Raw genomic sequence first — 19,189 nt, 5'->3', positions numbered from 1 at the left:
CTCCACCAGTGCAGAGACACACACCTCGGTGGGACATAGATTTAGAGTAGCCTCGGGATCACAAGTTGGTGAGCACATCGCAAATTCTGATTCACAGCAGTCGGAGGCAGGGACATCCCAGGTCCCTGGTTCTCGGAGGACTGCTGGAGGCCAGAACGTTTCTGAGTCTGAGTCAGATGACGAGCCTCTGGACTCGGTCATGTCACAGTTGTTGGAGCTGCAAAGGCAAGCTCGGGAACATCAGGAAGGGATGTCCGCTGCACTCTTCAGGTTGCAAGGCACAATGGAGGAGTCTGTCCATCTTCAGGCTGAGGTAATTGCGCCGGCATGCCAACATACCGAGGTCAACACTGGCAGGATGGCGGCCGCCAGGGAGACCTTGGTCCAGGATGTCACTCCTGCACTGCTGCGCGTGCTTAACTCCATTGCTGATGCCGTAGTTGGCCTCCAATAGTGTGTACGCAAGAGGGGTGCTGGACAGCTCGATCTCTCTCCAGCTACCCCTTCCACTCACGGAGTCAGCCAGGGTCCCTCGGGCACCCATAGGGAGGAGGATCAGCAGGTGCACACTCTGGGGCCAGGTAACTCTGGGAGTGACCAGCCCATCCGCATCCCCTCTCCCTGTGACCTCTGCAGCTCCAGCTCAACAGGCCGAGGAGGGTGCTACTGCCACACAGCAGGACCCCGAAAACAGGCCGGGGCCCACCAAGTCTCGGCCCTCCAGAGTACACCCGCCAAAGTCATCACAGATAGGGTGTCACAGTCAGCAGGCTGCCTCCACCTCTGCTGTGGATATCCGGGGAGCACCAAGACGAAGTGGCAGGGTTAGGAAAGTTAGGTAAAAGTAGTTGCACAGCCTGACCATGGGTGTTGATCACTTGTATATACTGTTCACTATTGGCAATAAACTCCTAAGAATGCCTCCCTGCCTGTGGCTTCTTGTTCTGATGAACATTGTTCATGTCACTCAGATGTGAAACCTTTCTGCACAAGATAAAAGGCAGATGTCTCAGTCCAATGTCTTTTCCCTGTGCTCTGTGCAGCCTTCAGAGCACAGTGATGGTCCAGCCTCACACTTCTTGGAAACATTACTGATGCCTGCACCTCGGTGGCGCTGGTTATTGCTGCCAGAATGTAGTGGGCAGGCACCACAGAGTTCTCTCATTCTCTCTATGTGCCCTCAGCACCTTTAAGGTGGGGCTGGCCATCATCATACCAACATCTGAGACCAGTGATGCTGTGCACCAGCTCCTGAAGGGCTGAGGTGTTGAAGGCGGACACAGCATCAGATGTGTCTAAAGTTTCATGCGTCTCTGAGATGGCCCTGATCCTGGAGCACAAGTGAGCTGCCCTCAGTTAAACAGGAGTCAGACATTCTCAGAGGCTATGTGAAGATCTATGAAGTCTCTTCAATGCATGTTGTCATCATCCTCCTGTAATTGAGTGATTATTAGGGCCTCCCCTGCATCACCATGACAGGAGCATTCTCACAGAGGGTATTGGTGCTGCCATAAGCCAGACATTCACAACTGCAATGTGAGGATCTATGGGGACACTTCACTGCATGTCATCATCCTCCACAAATATGGCAACTATGATGGCCTCCCGAGCGCACCTGCCTCATCTAGCCAGTGCGAGAACCTCATCCCTGTCATCGTCACCACCGAGGATCCCCTCACCCTCATCGAAGGAGACATGCAGCTCCTCCATCTCCTCAGCCAGCTCATTTCCCAGTTGCAGTGTCAGGTTGTAAAGGGCGCCGGAGACAACAATGATGCTTGACACCCTCTGTGGACTGTATTGCAGGGCTCCACCCGACTGGTCCAGGCACTGAAACTGCATCTTCAGCATCCCGATGGTCTGCTCCACCAAGTTGCGAACTGCTGCATGAGTGTCATTATAGCGTTGCTCTGCTGCAGTCTAAGGCTGCCACACGGGTGTCATCAGCCACGGCCTCTACAGGTAGCCCTTGTCCCCAAGGAGCCAACCCTGCAGCCTCTGTGGACCCTGGAAGATTGCAGTGATCTGCAAGCAACTGAGGATGTAGGCGTCGTGCACACTCCCTGGAAACCGGGCCCACACCTGAAGGATGCGTTTCTGGTGGTTGCATACCAGCTGCACATTCAGTGAGTGGAAGCCCTTGTGGTTGATGAAGCCCACCCAGTGTAGTGACAGAGACCTGAGCATCACATGAATGCAGTCAATCACACCCTGTACCTGTGGGAATTCCGAGATCAGGGCGAATCCAATGGCCCTTGCATCCTGGCTGTCCCAGTCCTGGGTGAAATGCACTAAGTTGTGTGTCATGGAGAAGATGGCATCCGTGACCTCATGGATGTATTTGTGGGTGGTGGGTTGTGAAATCCCACAGAGGTCACCTGTGGAGCCCTGAAAGAAGCCACTGGCATAGAATGAGTGTCACGGTCACTTGCACAGCCACTGGCAGTGGATGCCCTCCATGTCCCCTTGGCACCAAGTCCTGCAGTAAGTGCAGTAAGCCACCAGGTCCCTAGACATGCGCAGTTGTCAGCAACAGTGGTTTTCAGTCATCTGCGGTAGTGGCAGGCAGCGTCTATAGACTCTGTGTGTCACTAGACGCCGACCAGCCATGGCTCACTGTCGCTCCTGGGCAGCGTGTGCGGGAGCTCCTGCTGCCCCTTCTTCATGAGGCTGCAGCTCCTGCCTTTGTGCAGCCAGGACCCTCAGTTGCTCTCTCCTCAGTCTTCTACGGTCTCTGTAGGCCATCAAGCATACAGCTAGGTCACCAGGATCTATGATCCTGACATGGTCCTCCTGCAGCATGAAAGAGAGAGAGACGTGGTTATCATGGCTGTACTTAGCGCCTTTCCTGGCCCTGTGTGACTGCCCTTTAACACTTCCCGGAGAGTGCAGGTTACCCCTCGGATGGCCAGAGATGAGTGCGCTGCATGGCTGCCCTGAAAACCTGCGACATGGGGAACACTGGTCCAAACCGGGATGCTGAGATTGCAAGGGGCCATGAGCACCTCCAGCAGAGACTGCTACATGGCCAGCCAGCGTTGGGGAGGAGTTTGTACACCGCATGCAGTCCAACTGTTCCGTGGCCTGATGAAGTGGTGGCAGGCTCAAAGTTTGTGCTGGGGAGGTGGGGGGTGGGTGGAGGGGTAAGGCTTTTTGGTGCCTCTGCGTTGCTTGCATGGGCGGGCAGGCTAGGAGCCTGACCCCAATCATATCACAGTGGCTGCGCCTGATCTATCTCAGTTGCAGAGGCATGGTCAGTTTATACAGGTGTCCCTAATGCGTGGCCACTTCCCTCGCTTACCCTGCCCCCCACCTCAATTACCTGTGCACGGGATGCAACGCCAGGGTAGCACTTGACCCCTTGCCCCCCCACAATCGACAATAGTCACCTCCAAGGTTGACCAGCACTTGCCCCTGGACACCCTTCTCTCCTCAACAGTTGCCTCCGAGGCTGGCCAGCACTTGCCCCCGGACACCACACCTCCCCCCACCCGCCATTCAGTATTCGCCCCCCCAAGGCCAGGCATCAGTTGCCCTGGCACCCCTGAGGCCTGTAAACAACAGGCGAGCTGTGGAGAACGCTGCTGTTCACTCACCTCAGATCCCCCAGAGTGAAGGCCGCCAAGTGCATGTCGCCTGCATGCTGTCATGAAACACATTGGCGTGCTTTCCCGCCATGTGGACGAATAATACGGCGGGGTTCCAAAAGCCTGGCGGGATGGCCTTTTAATGATGTGCTGATGTATTACAATTAACTCCCTGCTGACTGATGACAGGAAATGCAGCCCGCCAATGGCGGGCTGAGCAGATGATCGTGACCTGCCTTCACACCATTGTAAAGCAGTGCTGCCTATCCAGCAAATGGTCACTGAGATTTGTGCCCTTTTCTAGAAGGCCTCACACCTCACAGCACTGCTCGCCATTCACTGGCATCAAAGTCACTGAGGCCTTGAACTTCTTTCTCTTTGGCTCCTTCCAAGGATCAGCAGCAGATTTTTGTGGCATCTTGCAAATGGCTGCACATCATTGCATCTCAAAGGTTACTGGTGATCTATTTGCGAGAGCTGGGCAGTAAATTAAATTCCATTCAGGTGGGGCCTTGCAGGCACAAAGAACAGTGTATTTGGCCGCCATCACTGGATTCCCAGGCACAGGCTGTTATCAATTTTACTCGATGCCGCTATCAAGGTACCGACTGTCTGCCCAGTGAGATTCTTCAGCAGGAAGGGCTTCTACTTGCTCAATGTTCAACTGATCTGCAACCACAACAAGAACTTCATGCATCTGCATGCTTTCTTGACAGTCACCATGACACCTTCATCCTCTGGCAGTCATGATTGCTGCAGCTCATCATTTCTTCATTCCAACCCCAAACTCTGTGGATAGATTCTAGGGGATAAGGGCTATCATCTGAAGAGATGGCACTCACACCTTTATCAGACTTTGAGACAGAGGCACAGAGGTGCTACAACCTAAGCCATTTGCAAGGACTACCATCAAGCAGGCCATTAGATCTCTGAAGATCTGGTTTGGTCAAGTGGCACCCTGAGTATATTGCTTTAAAGGTGTCACCCGTTATGGTGGTATGCTGTGCTCCCATAACATGGCCCTCTGGAAAGCTGTGGATCTTGAAGAAGGTGATATCCTGAAATGACACAGCTTATTGAAGGAAGAGGAGGAGCAGGAGGTGGAAGATGAAGAGGAGGGAGGAGGAAGATGTTGGACACAGAGGTGCTCCAGCTGCACAGGGAGGTGGCCTGGGTCAGCGCAGGGCTTGAGTGTCTCATCAGAATGCTGTCAACATCAGGGGTCATTTGATTCAGGCACATTTCAGTTGAGCTTTTCTAACCCAGAAGGACAGCATGGTCTGCAGCTCATGTTAAGACACCTGTGAAAACACTTCTATTGAAGATCAATCTAGAATAATCAACTTTTACTGCCAATGAATGATCCACATCTGTCCATAGGTTTCACTATCCCCCTTCAAGGACCTCTGTTTCCTTTCACCGCCTCCCTTAATTCCTGTGTTGCCATTAAATCAAGCAAGTTCACAAGTCTAGCATCATGTGTCAACACTTGCATTGAGTTGAATAAGAGAAAGAGTGCACAAATACAAGTGAAGTAAACTCCAGTGAAGCATCCAGTGCCCTGCTCAACATGGTGGCCTACAGTCATGACCACATTTATGTAATGCCTGTCTTGTAGCCTCAGATGAGGTAGGGCAGCCTACTCGCATGTCTCTGCTTGTGACTGCTTTTGACTGAGATGCACATGGACAGAAGAGAGAAATAACGCACTATTTGCCTCTGTGCCTAATGCCAGTAGTTCATTAACATAGGAAGCTGCATGTATCAGTTCTGCAAATCCCCAACAGCATTATGGCTCTGAACCTTACTGAGCGGTCAGTAAGTATCCTGGGCACACGTAATTCTTATAATCCTCAGGCTGGTGTGTCTGCTGGTGGTTGAATACCCAGAGGCCTGTCATGAGGATCTAGCTATGCATTCACCTTGCCAAGGGAAGATAGTCATTGAACCTTTTCTGGCACTGGACCCAGTTTCTCCACCACTTTTCATCTGCTAATATTTTCAGCAACTTCATTTCATGTCTCCTTGGTTTGGGAGGGCTTCTCCTCGGAGTCCCACCCTCCGGAAAGAGCATCCCCCTCCTTGATCTCACTGCCTCAAGATGGACCTCCAGGCTGGCATCTGTGAAGCAAGGGATAGCCCTACTCTGGCTGCCAGCTCTTTGCCTTTCCTCTCTCATCAATTCCCTTAGTCAAATGATAGCCACAGCAATAGCTGCCATGGCAAATTTAAATTGGGCCCGCATTTGCACAGTCCTTCCTCCATTCCTGCTCCCAAAGCCACTAATTCATTGCCAAACCTGACATCCAGCCAATTAAATAGGCTGCCTCTATCAAATTCAGAGTCAGTCACTACTTTGTCTTCCCCCCTACCCTAACCCTGCCCCGACTCCCACCTCCAGCCCCCCAGCCCGCAATGGGCTCAGGACCCGGAAATGGTTTGGGTGTCGGGTTCCTAACCCTGAAAGGAGAAATGAAGTCCTAAGGCTTTGCCCGGTCCCACAGTGCCCATGCCCTAGCCTCTTCTGTTTCACCTGCTTCTTCAACTAAACCAATTGAACTTCTTGAACAAAAACAAAAATACCTGGAAAAACTCAGCAGGTCTGACAGCATCTGCAGAGAGGGATATAGTTAACGTTTCAGGTCCGTATGACTCTTCATCAGAACTAAGGAAAAATAGAGAAGAGGTGAAATATAAGCTGGTTTAAGGGGGGGTGGGGGTGGGACAGATAGAGCTGGACAAAGGGCTAATGATAGATGGAAATTACCAAAAGATGTCATAGACAAAAGGACAAAGAGTGTTGACGGTGGTGATATTAGCTAAGGAATGTGCTAATGGGGACATTAAGTGTAGAAAGCCGGACGAGCAAGGGACAGATAGCCCTAGTGGGGGTGGGGTGGGGAACGATCGAAATAGGCTAAAAGGTAGAGATAAAACTATGGATGGAAATACATTTAAAAATAATGGAAATAGGTGGGAAAAGAAAAATATATATAAATTATTGGAAAAAGGGGGATCGGAAAGGGGGTGGGGATGGAGGAGAGAGTTCATGATCTAAAGTTGTTGAACTCAATATTCAGTCCGGAAGGCTGTAAAGTACCTAGTCGGAAGATGAGGTGCTGTTCCTCCAGTTTGCATTGAGCTTCACTGGAACATTGCAGCAGGCCAAGGACGGACATGTGGGCGATTGAATTTCTTGCTAATTTAGCCATGCTAATATTTTTCTATCATCTGCCACTGTCACTATCCTTTTAAAACCATTGTCGTTATTGGTCAGATTTTTTTTGGACTGGAGAACAATATATAATGGTGTTCTTGCCCATGCTAATGATCTAGATTGGAAAACAAAAGAAAGATGAAAGCATATTTTTAAATTGTTTAATTGTTCTCTGAATGTGGGCTATGAAGACAAGATCACATCTTTGTCCATCTCTGCTCAACCTGAGACTATGATGGGCCTTTTTTTGATACCACTGCTAAACTTGTAATGATGGTGGCCCTATAAATACTACTTTGATTGTACCTGTCTTCCATACGATCTCCACCACTAAGAGGGACAAGAGCAGTATCGACTCTATGTTGCAGCCATCCTGACTTGGACTTGTATTGCCATTTCTTCAATGTTGCTGGGTAAACATCTTGAAATTCCCTACCTAACACCATAAAGGAAGCACTATGACTCGCGGTTCAAGGAGAAGGCCCCCTACCATCTTCCCTCTGCAATTACAATGGCAATTAATGGAGCATTGTTAGCATGGCCCTCATCCAAAAACAAGTAAAAAGAAATGGCGCTCGGTTGTGAGTTGCACAATTTTGACTCAGCAACAATAGAACAATGACATGTGACATGGAGCGGAAGCTTCATCACTAGCCTGAGTTGAGTCGACTGATCTCTACCAGGGTGGTGATAGGAGTGCTAATAATGGTCTCAGCACCGCTGAGCTGGCACAGACAAATCAGTCAAAGATTCTGCTGCCCTTGATAATGCAGCGACTCCTAATGATGGCTTCCACATAGTTGAAAAAAGCATCCGTGCACTATTGACTAGGAACACATGAAAAACAGCCACTTGATTTGGATATTGGAGAAATTATGGCATTCATAAAATTTCACCCAACATGAGTCAGTTCTTCATCAGAAAAGAGCAAAATAATGATTGGAAAATGGAAGACAAGAGAAAACAAAAATGAATTGTAGCTTGTGTGATTAAAACAAAAATGTATTGTAGCTTGTAACTACTATTGGGTAGATTTGGCATCACCTCCTGTTGTTGACATACAATAGATAGTGCAACAAGAAGCCAGTTTACACCCTGTTATTTCCTTGTTGGTTAATGATTTCAGTCCTTGAGAACGTCCAAGATTCAGTGCTGCCAACTGGGATCAGTGCATACATTCCTAATGGTGTGTGTTTCATGGAACAATTAAAATAAAAGGAACATTTTTTCTTTTCTCAGTAGTGTTGCCATGAGAGACTTTCACTTTATATTATTTCAATGCTACTCCTGTCAGGTTTGTGGATTATTAATTGTAAATGCAGTAATTGTTATGACTATTTACTAGAGATTAAGTGAAAAAATTCATGTGCATTTTGGCTGTTTTTCTTGTGTAATTGAATCCTTCTGCAACAATTTAAATAAACACAAATTGGAACCTTACAGCCCTAATATTATGATGATTTTGTGCCTGTTTCAGATGAGAATGAGTGCTTAAATTTTGGCATTTGTGCTAATGGAAATTGTATCAATATGGATGGATCCTACAAATGCAATTGTAACCAAGGTTTTGAACCTGTGACAGACCTGAAGAGCTGCAGAGGTATGCAAACATTTTTAAGTAAATACAGTGTGATTTGGACCATTTAACTCAGGAGCTCTATACATGTGGTCCATAGACCAAAACTGACTCGCGCACTCTTTTTACCCAAACCAACATCCGTTCTTTGCATTCTTGTGCGTAATGCTGATTCTGGCTTTTGCTTAACCTTGGCTGTTTAAAATTTCCAGACCTGGAGGATTGGGAAAGGCTGTGCTCTGACAATACACTTAGACTAATTAGGAATCTGCCTTTTACAGTTCTCTGACCCTAGAAATTTTCAAGTAGTAAAATGTTGCTATGGATGCTGGTCACAGAACTGGTGGCTGCAGCAATAAAGGAAGGAACAACAGAAGCAAAGGGAGCAGTGGGGAGGAAGCATTGGTTGGTAAATAGGGTGTCAGTGGAGTCGACAAGGCAAAGTGGTAGAAGAGGGCAGCAGATGAAGAGAGAGTTGATCAAAGCTAGGCAGCAAGTGAAGAGCAAAAAGGTAAATTAGGCTCAGGCAGAAAAACAGTTTTTGAATGGGAAGTTTCATAATTTTTCTATTAAATCTGCCCTTGGCCTTCTCTGTGGAGATAGAAAGAGTCCAACAATCTCAAATCTGTCCTCATAACTAATTTCCCATCCCTGACCATATCCTGATGAATTTACATTATATGTTCTCTTTGGGTTTAATGTCCTGTTTGTGATGCAACATAAAAAGTTGGATGCAAAACTCAGCAGCCTAAATGTTTTATACAGATTTACCATATTCTTTACTCTTGCACTTTATTGGCTGAATTTAATGGCCATAGCAGTGGCCCCATTCATCAGCTGGAAACAGCCCACACCAGCCATTCTTGAAAGCTTCAATGGAATGCCAACAGGGTGCCCAATGAAGAGAACCAAACCCCCACCCATCCCCCAAGCCTGCTGGGAGGCCATGAGCTTTTACTGGGCAGCTTCGTCACATAGTTTACCCTCTCCCTCCGCACACCTGCCACTGGTAGAATATTAGCGGTGGCACCTAAGGGCCTCAATGTACTTGTAGATGAGAAGGCCGTCTATGACTTTTCCCACTCCTGACTTTATGGCGGTGGAATCAGGAAGGCAGTGGGCACTCCACATGCTGCTCCTCCACTGCCGAATCTAAGGTCCCCATCCCACCCTCATCCTATCCCCCAGCCCGATCCAAGGTGGGGGAACGCAATTAAAAAATTAAATTCCACCCCATTTCCCTATTTATAAATTCCAAAATTCTGTTACCCTTCTTTCTGCCTTCACTTGCATACACTTCAAGGAATTACATATTTGAAGTCCTTGACCTCTCTGCTTATATGCCCTTCAGCATATTTCCATTAAATATATATTCCCATTCCTTGCTATTACTCCAAGTCATTCACATTAAATTGCATCTATCATCTGTCCCCTAAACTGTTTATCTATTCCTGAATTCTTTTACAGTTTTGATGTTTGCCAACCCCCCCTACTTTCGTAAATTCAGTTAATTTTTAGACTTTGTTCCCCCCCTTGCTGAAGTCCAAATCATCAATATATATCAAAAACAAAGGGGAGAATTTTTTTCCCATCGGGCGGGCCGGTCAGGAGCGGGCGCAGGCAGGCACGGAGCGGATCACCACCTGCGATTGGCTGTGCGCCACCATTTTATTTTGGCGGGCCAATTAAGGCCCATCCAGCATGACGCATGCCTGGAAACGCTCAGTGCTACCTGTGTGGGCGGGGGGAGGAGGAAGAACTGGGGCCTGTGCTCTTTCGCGCATGCGCGCGAAAGAGCGCAGAAATCTCCCTGAGGCACAAAGTTGTCTCAGGGAGATTAATTTAAGTTTTAAACTTGGGGAAAAAAAAATTATTCAGACATGTCCCCTCAGGGACAGGTTTATGAATTTTCATTAAAATTTTTGTTTAATTAATGAAACCTTCATGAAACCTCATCCCGCCCGTGGATGAGGTTTCATGAATAATGCGAAGGCTGCCTGGGCTCTTTGCCTGCCCGTCAACCTTAAGGTTGACAGGCAGCTTTCTCAATAGGGTTGATTAGTTTATTAATGGCCTTAACAGGCCTTTGACAGTTCGGCGGATACGCAGCTGACCCCAGTGTGCACCCGCCGAACGGAAGATCAGAATGACACATGGTGACGTCGGGACACATGCCTGACGTCACTGCGCGTCATTTTACGTGTCGGCATGCGGGGCTCGCCCCCGCATGCCGAACAGAAGATTCTGGCCAAATGTGGATAGAGCACTGTCCTATGGGGTATACTACTTCCAATTTACTTTTATTCCGAAGATCATCCATTTATGCTCTTTGTTAGCTGTCCAGAAAGCAACTTTCTATCTCTGCAGCCTTCTTTCCTCTTACAATATTTCACTGATTTCTCGAACAAGCCTCTTATGGGAAACCTTATGGAATATCTTCTAAAAATCCATCATCATTGCATCTACCTAATTTTCTTTATCTATTCAATCAGTCAAAACACTTCATTTAATTTAGTTGACGTGATTTGCAATGAACATCTCCAGACTGGCTATTCTTGATTAACCCATGAAATTCTAAATGCTTTATTGAATTTATTTCAAATAGTTGATTCTAAGAGTTAATCACAACTAAGAATAGAATAATTGATCTCTTGGTACCTGATTTATTCTTCTGTCCTTTCTTGAACAAAGACGGTGCCCTGGCCACAAAGGTGTTACATTGACTCCCTTCTCCAAAAAAGTTTGATACTCTTATTTAACTGATTCCCCACTTTGCTCTTTAGTCATGTATTAAGAATGTGGATGTATAGAATCTACCACTGATTTTTTGACTATGCTGTTGATGCTGAGGAACAGATTCCCCCTTCCTAGCCTGCTCTATTAGTCAGCACAAAATGTCTGTTGCAAGGAAGCCTCGAAAAGATTTTTTAAAATATTCAGAATGTGAGTAAAAATTGGCATGCTTTAAAAGTTTATCTCCAATATTTAGAGAACTTAGCGTAAGTGGTGACTAACAAGTTATAAATTAAATTTTACCACAGCAAGCTGTTTCTCCTCTACCTACCAGGCTTATTCCTGATTGATATATTACTTATTCAATTTGCATAAATGCAGCCTGAAAATTGTTCTGTGTTTGGATTGACCTTCTGTTCAGCAAGTGCTATTCCTGTAGGGTACATTAGACATAATAGGGGATTTTTAATCTCAAAAAACATACGTCCTTGGATTCAGTGGCAGGTTATAGTGCTTAAGAAAATTGAATCCCAACCCAAACCCATCTCCAACCTGCCCACTTCTGGTTTTAAGGGTGGTGGCTGGGGAGGAGACAGACCTATTCCAGGGAGGCTGGTTGGCATTTTAAATATTACAACGGGGCTGTCAGCCTCATTGCAATTTAACATTTGAAATTTAAGTGTGAAGTCCAGGGCAGAATTTTTCGCTGAACGGGCGGGCATGCACCCTACCTGCTCAGGTGTAAAATGACATGCGATGATGTCGGGCGAGCGTCCCGACGTCATCGTGCACTCGAGCAATATTTCGCTCAGCAGGCATGCGCAGGAGTCGGAGCCGTGCCCGCTATTAACTAACAGGCCGGTTAAGGCCTTTGACAATCCAATTGATGGCGATTTAATGTTGCCTGTGCAATTTTTCGCTCGCCACATGTGCAAAACGGGCAGGCCACAATTTGCAAAACATCATCCACAGGTGTGATAAGAGTCAGCAGCATTGTCAATGTGAGTAGTGAGGAGTTTTGGAGATAACTTGCTTCTGGTGGCTTATTGGTACTTGTCAGCTTAATCTCTGTTCAGGGCTTCATTCTTAGCATTTCCAGGGTTCATTTCTGGACTCATAGGTGTCTTCCAGGCCCCCTGAGGATTCGGACCGTGTGGACCCTTCCAGGTATCAGACAGCCTTCCCTTACCATGGTAATGGGGATTGTGGTTTCTGCTGGAGGCAGCTCCTCTGAGGAGGAACAGAGGGGAAGAAGGGAGAGGAGGCCACGTGGCCCTATGCAGCTTCCAGGAGAGGGACATGTGGAAGGAGAGGCACAGGCACAAGGGGTGCAGGCCAGCAGGAAGTCCAAGGCGGAAGGGGCCGCAGAAGACGCCACTATCCTGCTGCTTGGGTTTACAGGCGGCGATGCAGCTACCTCAGTATGTCTGAGGTGCAATGCTGAAGGAGGCTTCGCCTTGCAAGGGAGACCGTGAGCTCCATTTGGCAGATGATCGGGCCTGAGATCAGCTACGACTGTGTGGGTGGACACCCCATGCCAGTGGCTCTGAAGGTCACAGTGGTCCTCAACATCTATGCCTCCGCCTCTTTCTGGGGCTCAGTGGGAGTTCTGTGTGGAGTCTCCCAATAAGCTGTCCACAATTGCGTCAAGCTGGTGACAGAAGCTCTGTTCAGGTGGGTATTGACTTTCCTTCATTTCTGTATGGACAAGGCCAACCAGGCTGAGCGAGCTAGAGGCTTTGCAGTGATTGCTGGGTTTCCCCGCATCCTGGTGCCATCGACTGCACGCATGTGGCCATCAAGTCACCGGCAGGTCAGCCGGGTGCCTTCGTCAACAGGAAGGGATTCCACTCCATGAACATGCAGGTAGTGTGTGACCATAGGATGCAGATTCTACAAGTCTGTGCAAGGTATCCTGGCAGCTCCCATGATGCACGCATTCTCAGACACTTCCAGGTGCCGAGGCTCTTCAGCGCTCCAGCCTGATTGGATGGATGGCTTCGGGGCACAAGGGCTAAGCATTGAAAAGGTGGCTCATCACACCTCTTCGTTACCCAAGAACAGAGGTGGAGCAGTGGTACAACAGGAGCCATACCTCCAGAAAGGCAGTGGTGGACAGAACCATAGGTCTTCTCAAGATGTGCTTCCGATGCCTGGACTGTTCAGGGAGCACACTGCAATACCTCCCCCCCCACCCCCGAGCGGGTGTCAGTCATAGTGGTTGCATGCTGCGCTCTCCACAATCTGACACTGGCAAGGGGGTCCCACTAGTGGAAGAGGATCTTGATGCAGCTGAACAGGCCACAGAGGATGAATCTAGTAGTGAGTCAGAAGAGGAGCACGGTGAGGAGAACGCTGAGGGCATGGAGGCAGACCTCAGTAACCTCCAGGGAGGCAGGGACACCAGGGACGTCTTCAGCTAGGCTGCCAAATAAGAATTACCATCTCATGCCAGGGCTGCTGCCTTCATCCTGGATCGAGAAATGACCCTTTCCTTGGCCCCCAAGATACACTCAGTGTCTTTGCAATAAAGTTTTGAGCCACCCACATCCAGCATTACATACTGGCCTACCCTGCACCTACAAAATAAATGAAGCATACTCAGGGCAATAACACAAAAGCAAATGTAATTTTATGTTGGAACTCACATAGTCTTGAATGGAAAGGGGAACAAAACATCACCTGTGACCAGTCCCTCTTGTGCTTAAGGTGCTTTCAACTTACGTTTATGGGTGCTACGTCTAGGTGCTCCCCCCTCGCTGGCACCAGCATTGGAGATAGCCTAAAACAAAAACAAAATTACCTGGAAAAACTCAGCAGGTCTGGCAGCATCGGTGGAGAAGAAAAGAGTTGACGTTTCGAGTCCTCACGACCCATAGAGATAGCCTGCTGACTGCACTGTCCTGTTGTCCTTGATGACCTTGGCAGTCGTCCTCTGGCCAGTGGAGCCTGTGTTGGCCCCGCTTGGGAGGGAGTGGCCAGTGCCACAGCTGGCATCTTCCCAGTCACCGCAGCCTCATCAGATGCCACGGTCACTGGCAGAGGGATGGAGGAGCTGCTGCCATCATCCGGAGTGCCCTGAGAGGAGCCTGCAGAGACAACAGGCAGCTTGTGCGCCAGCGTGAGGTCGCCGTGGACCTCCCTGCTCGCCATTGATGGACGGGCACCTAGCTGGGTGCCCCATCCATCTCAAACACGTACACTGACCAGCTGAAGTAAGTGCTTGTGTGAGGGCTTGTAGGCCCAGGAACCCCTGACTCTGTTCCTGGAGCTGCCACTCCATGAGAGTCACCATTCTTTCCATGGAGGAGGCATTACCCTCGGCCATGAGGGTCAACGCAGTGCTCACGCTCCGCAGGGACCCCTCCACAATGCCATGGCACGCATACCGTCTCGGATCTCCGCCAGATTCTCCCGCACACCCCGCTGGACGTCCAGCATCTGCTGCTCAATGGAGGACTCCAGAGGCCCATCATTAGCCTTCGACTGAGTATTGTCCTGGTCTTCAGCAGTCCTCCAACTGCCGGTGCTGTGGGCACTCTCTGCCTCCGCCTGCACCTCAAGCGAGTGTGAAGTGCCCTCATCAATGTGCACTGAGATACTAGCTGCCTAACTAATGCCCAATGAGGTGCTGGTATCTGCTCTGGTGCCTGGTTCAGAGAGTGGGTGTGATGCAGGTGTTTGGGGACCATGGTGGTCCTCCGTTGTCAGGTGGCCCTTCAGGGTCCGGAGAGCGAACGCCTACTGGCGAACCTAAAAGGGAGAAGAAGGACATGTCATTAGTTAAAGTCATCACACTGTCACTGTGCATGCCAGGCATTCCTGGTGAGACATTGGAGATCTACATCATGGTGCCCACATCTTTCAATAATCAATGGGGACTCCAGGTTTGAGGCTCCCAATAATGAAGAGACTACACTAGAATGGTTGCACAAGCCGAAATTCTCACCTCAGTGCACTGCAGTCTTAACTCCGTCTGACACCCCAGCCTCACTGCAGCTGGTTGATCGAGGTGCACGGTGCCTCAGCTCCAAGGCCTCCTGGTCGTACCGGGAGAGGATGAGGAGGTGTGGGGCTCCTCCACCAGTCCACAACCTCTCAATATTGTTATGGGATGTCTTCTGAAAGGACAGAGGAGCATTGATTAGTCCACCTGCAGTGCTATTGCAGACTGGCCAACCCCAGCTAACCACAGCTGAGGAGCACCTTGCAGGGCACACCCAGGTTGTGGCCCCCAAGCTGCAAGGCACTCAGTCAAAGCAGCCAGGGCTCAGCCCCTTGGCCAGTGCCAGCATGATTGACAGTTGGCACTCAGACTCTAACACCCCTGAGCTCCACAGGGGACAGCCAGTCCAAAACAATTCAACACACTGACCCACGCCAACACGGTACTCGCCCTTCCTGAGCGCAGCAGGTCATTGAAGTGCTTCCGGCACTGCACCCAGTGTCATGATACAGTTGGTAAAGGCTGAGTTATTTAAAATCCCAGAGGGAAACTTTAAACAGCTGTCATAACCTATATTTTCAATTGGTATTTCTGAGATGCAACTCTGAATTCAGAAATGAAACCACCAAGCCTTCAGAAGTTTTTTATATAAATTAAATTAAACATTTATTAACTTTAATAAGAAAATAAACACCTACACATGTCTACAAATTACTACCATAATAACTTTTAAACAAATCCCCAAATTAATCACTCCCAGGTAATCTTCCCCAAGGCAACAATAACCCATAGACTTAAACAGACACAAGGCAAAGCACATTTTATCTTATGAATTCAAAATGAGGTTTCTTTCATTTTGTTCCTTCGCAGGCACAATGGTAGGCTTACAGGCTTAGATCATCCATGCCTCTATCTACCACACATAACTCCTCTGTATATACCTAGCCTTCCCTTTGAATGCAAGTTCTTATTGTATCACCAGGCCCTTTGAACTCCACCTCTTCTAACAATAAAATCTCTTTCATAGTACCAATTTTATTAGTAATATAAACATATTGATTGGTGTCTCCTAGCTAGGTGCAAGAATTCACCCCCAGTCTTTGAATGGTTTATTCAACAAAAATGCAAATGCACCCTTTATTTTACTGTTAACATCTCAAAACTACTCTACATCAAAGCACCCAGACTAGCTGACTTTAATCCAATTAAGACACACACACCCACACCCACAGACACAGACCCTACCACAAGTCAAATTTAAAATAATTTCCAATAACAGTGTATACATTAATATCTTCATGACACACAGGTGTGCCGCACCATGCCGTGGCTGCTCACCCGGGCTGCCACCACCTCCCATACTTCCTTTGTGAGGTGCGGTGGCCTCCTCCTTCCATCTCTGGGGACAAGGGTGCCCCTTCTGGCAGCCACCTCCTCCAGGAGGGCAGCGAGGCACTCATCGGAAAAACAAGTGGCTGAATGGCCAATAGACCTGCCCTCCCATCTGGCCTGTCTTTAAACAATGGGTTGCCATTGGACCCGGCAGCCAACAGACCCCCGACCCCGCTCGGCCCTTCCACGAGCTGTGTTTCATGCTGGGCGGGTCTTAAATGTCCCGCCAGTGTGAAATTGCAGTCGGACCCCAATCGTGGGTAGAGGTCGGATTCCTGACCGCCCCCGCCCACTCCACCTAGCCCGCCCAACGAGGGCAAAATTCTTCTCCAGGTTTTCCAGGTCGGCAGCTGCACCCAAGTGAGGACTGATGGATCCAGGAGGTGTATGCCTTTTCACTTATCTACCGGATCCAGCGTGACTGCCTGGGCAAACCCCGGTGAAAGGACCACCCCCCCACCCCCACCTTCACCCTCTCTCAACCCTTCCAATCTCCCCAAACCTTTTCCAGAGGGGCTTCAACCTCTTCCCCCCAAGGCATGTGATGCCCCTTCCCAGTCCTCAGAAGCATCTGTATCACTCAGTAACCTTCAATCTCTTCCACCCTACCCCAAACACCCCAGGTCTCTTATCTCTACTCCCAACCCCTTCCCTCACTAACCCCCCAACCCTCCTCCCACCACCCCCATCCCCAACCTCAGTCTCTAATCTCCCACTTTCCTATAAGGCCTCTGATTCACTTCCTCTCAGACCCTTGACCTCTCCCCAATTTCACCTATGAGGCCTCCAGCCTCCGAATCTCCCAATCAGGCCTCTGACTTCACCTGGAGCTTTTCTGATAAGATTCTGACCCCACTCTAGGCCTCCCATCTACCCTCCCCGCTGGCCTCCGGTTTTCCCACAAACCATTTCTTTGAGACCTCCGATATACCTTTCCACCACCCCCGCCTCCAATATCTCCCCAGGTTTCTCTGAATGCCTCCACAGTGTGCGTGTTACTTTTATTATCAGATGTCTGTGCCCAGGAACAAACCTGATTGACAGGCTTGCTTACCAATCAAGTGAGGAATGCTGCAGCAGAGACTGTGCTCAGGCATATGGGTTTCCTTCTGCTGGAGTAGAGATAATGAGGGGGATTGGGTGCAGCATGGCTTGGAAACTCGGGAATGATCACAGGGGTCTGGGCAGAGATCAAAGACAGATATCGGACTGTGGTCAAGGAAGCCAGTGATTGTGGGGAGGGAAGCAGGTTAGCTTAGGATCTTGGAAGAAGCTGAATAACATAGCATAGCATACCTAAAAATGAGGTGCTTACTTAAAGCTACAACATATGCATGCTAAGCAGTGAAAGCAGTATGTGATTGATAGAGCTAAGCGATTACACAGCCAACGGATTAGATCAAAGCTCTGCAGTCCTGCCACATTCAGTTGCCAATTCATCGTCTTTAGCCAGTTCAATTCACTCCACATGATATCATTAAATGGCTGAAGATACTGGATACTGCAAAAGTTATGGATCCTGAGAACATCCTGACAACAATTCTGAATGCTTGTGCCCAAGAACTAGCTGTACTCTTAGTCAAGCTGTTCCAGTCCAGCTGCAACACATGCTTCTACCCGATCATGTGGAAAATTGTCCAGGTATGTCCTTTCCAGAAAAAGCAGGACAATCCAATCTGGCTAATTACCGTCCCATCAATCTACACTCGATCATCAGCAAAGTGTTGGAAGGTGTCATGGACAGTGCTATCAAGGTACACTTACACAGCAATAGCCTGCTTACCGATGCTCAGTTTGGGTTCCACCAGGGTTACCTGGTTTGAGACTTCATTGCGGCCTTAGTCCAAACATGGAGAAAACAGAGGTGAGGTAAGACTGATTGCCTTTAATATAAAGACAACATTTGACTCAGTGTGGCATCAGGGACCACTAGGAAAATTGAAGTCTATGGGAATTGGGGAAAACTTTCCACTTGCTGGAGTCATAACTAGCACAAAGGAATATGGTTGTGGTGGTTGGAGGCCAATCACCTCAGCCCAAGACATTGCTGCAGGATTTCCTCAGGATAGTATCCTAGACCCAACCATCTTCAACTGCTTCATCAGTGACTTACACTCCATCATAAGATCAGAATTTGAGATCTTCACAGATGATTGCACAGTGTTCAATATCAGTTCCAGTTCCAGCTCGTCAGTTAGGAACGGGCAATAAATGTAGCTTTACCAGTGTTGCTCACATCAACTAAAAGAAAAAAAAAATAGCTTAAATGTCTTTCTCCTTCAAAGACTACTGCTCAAAACTATCAGCACATGCATAAAAACACACAGGAATATGTAAAATCCTTACATATCTGCAAATAACACATAACCTGTATTAAACCATGATTGAAGCAAATGTATCTTTAATGATTTTTTTCTAAATGATATTGCGCACTTGTAGCTCAAAGCTTTTTCATCTTGCATGAAACATAGAATTATCCTTATACTGAAATGAAACAGGTGCATATCTAATGCCTGGATTCTCAATGCTCGCAGCAGACTTCAATCGCCCTTCACTGGCAAACTGCCTATTAACATCAACAGCTCGCTGCTCAACAGTCATGGGGCCTGAGGCTCAGCATCAGGTGTGCCTCTGGTTTCACCATTCAGGCAGAGCCGTCATAACCTGCACCTGTTGCATGCCCTTAAAATGGAAACACCTGAATTTCTGGGCCTATAACCTCAAAGGTCTTTAAGGAT

At 48.3% G+C, this 19,189-nt stretch overlaps 1 protein-coding gene across 1 annotated transcript in view; it reads left to right on the top strand.

Annotated features, from left to right (window-relative positions):
• Positions 1–19,189, top strand: part of LOC144692949 (latent-transforming growth factor beta-binding protein 2-like) — a 662,780-nt gene that overhangs the window by 481,172 nt on the left and 162,419 nt on the right. The window contains exon 21 of the mRNA XM_078562124.1: positions 8,282–8,404. Within this exon, the coding sequence (XP_078418250.1) occupies positions 8,282–8,404 (123 nt within the window). The remainder of the gene's footprint in view (positions 1–8,281; positions 8,405–19,189) is intronic.

The sequence above is a fragment of the Cetorhinus maximus genome, chromosome 18 (assembly GCF_964194155.1).
Source record: "Cetorhinus maximus chromosome 18, sCetMax3.hap1.1, whole genome shotgun sequence".
Lineage (NCBI taxonomy): Eukaryota > Metazoa > Chordata > Chondrichthyes > Lamniformes > Cetorhinidae > Cetorhinus > Cetorhinus maximus.
Note: the sequence above shows the minus strand (reverse complement) of the source record. Positions and strands in the feature narration are given on the sequence as shown.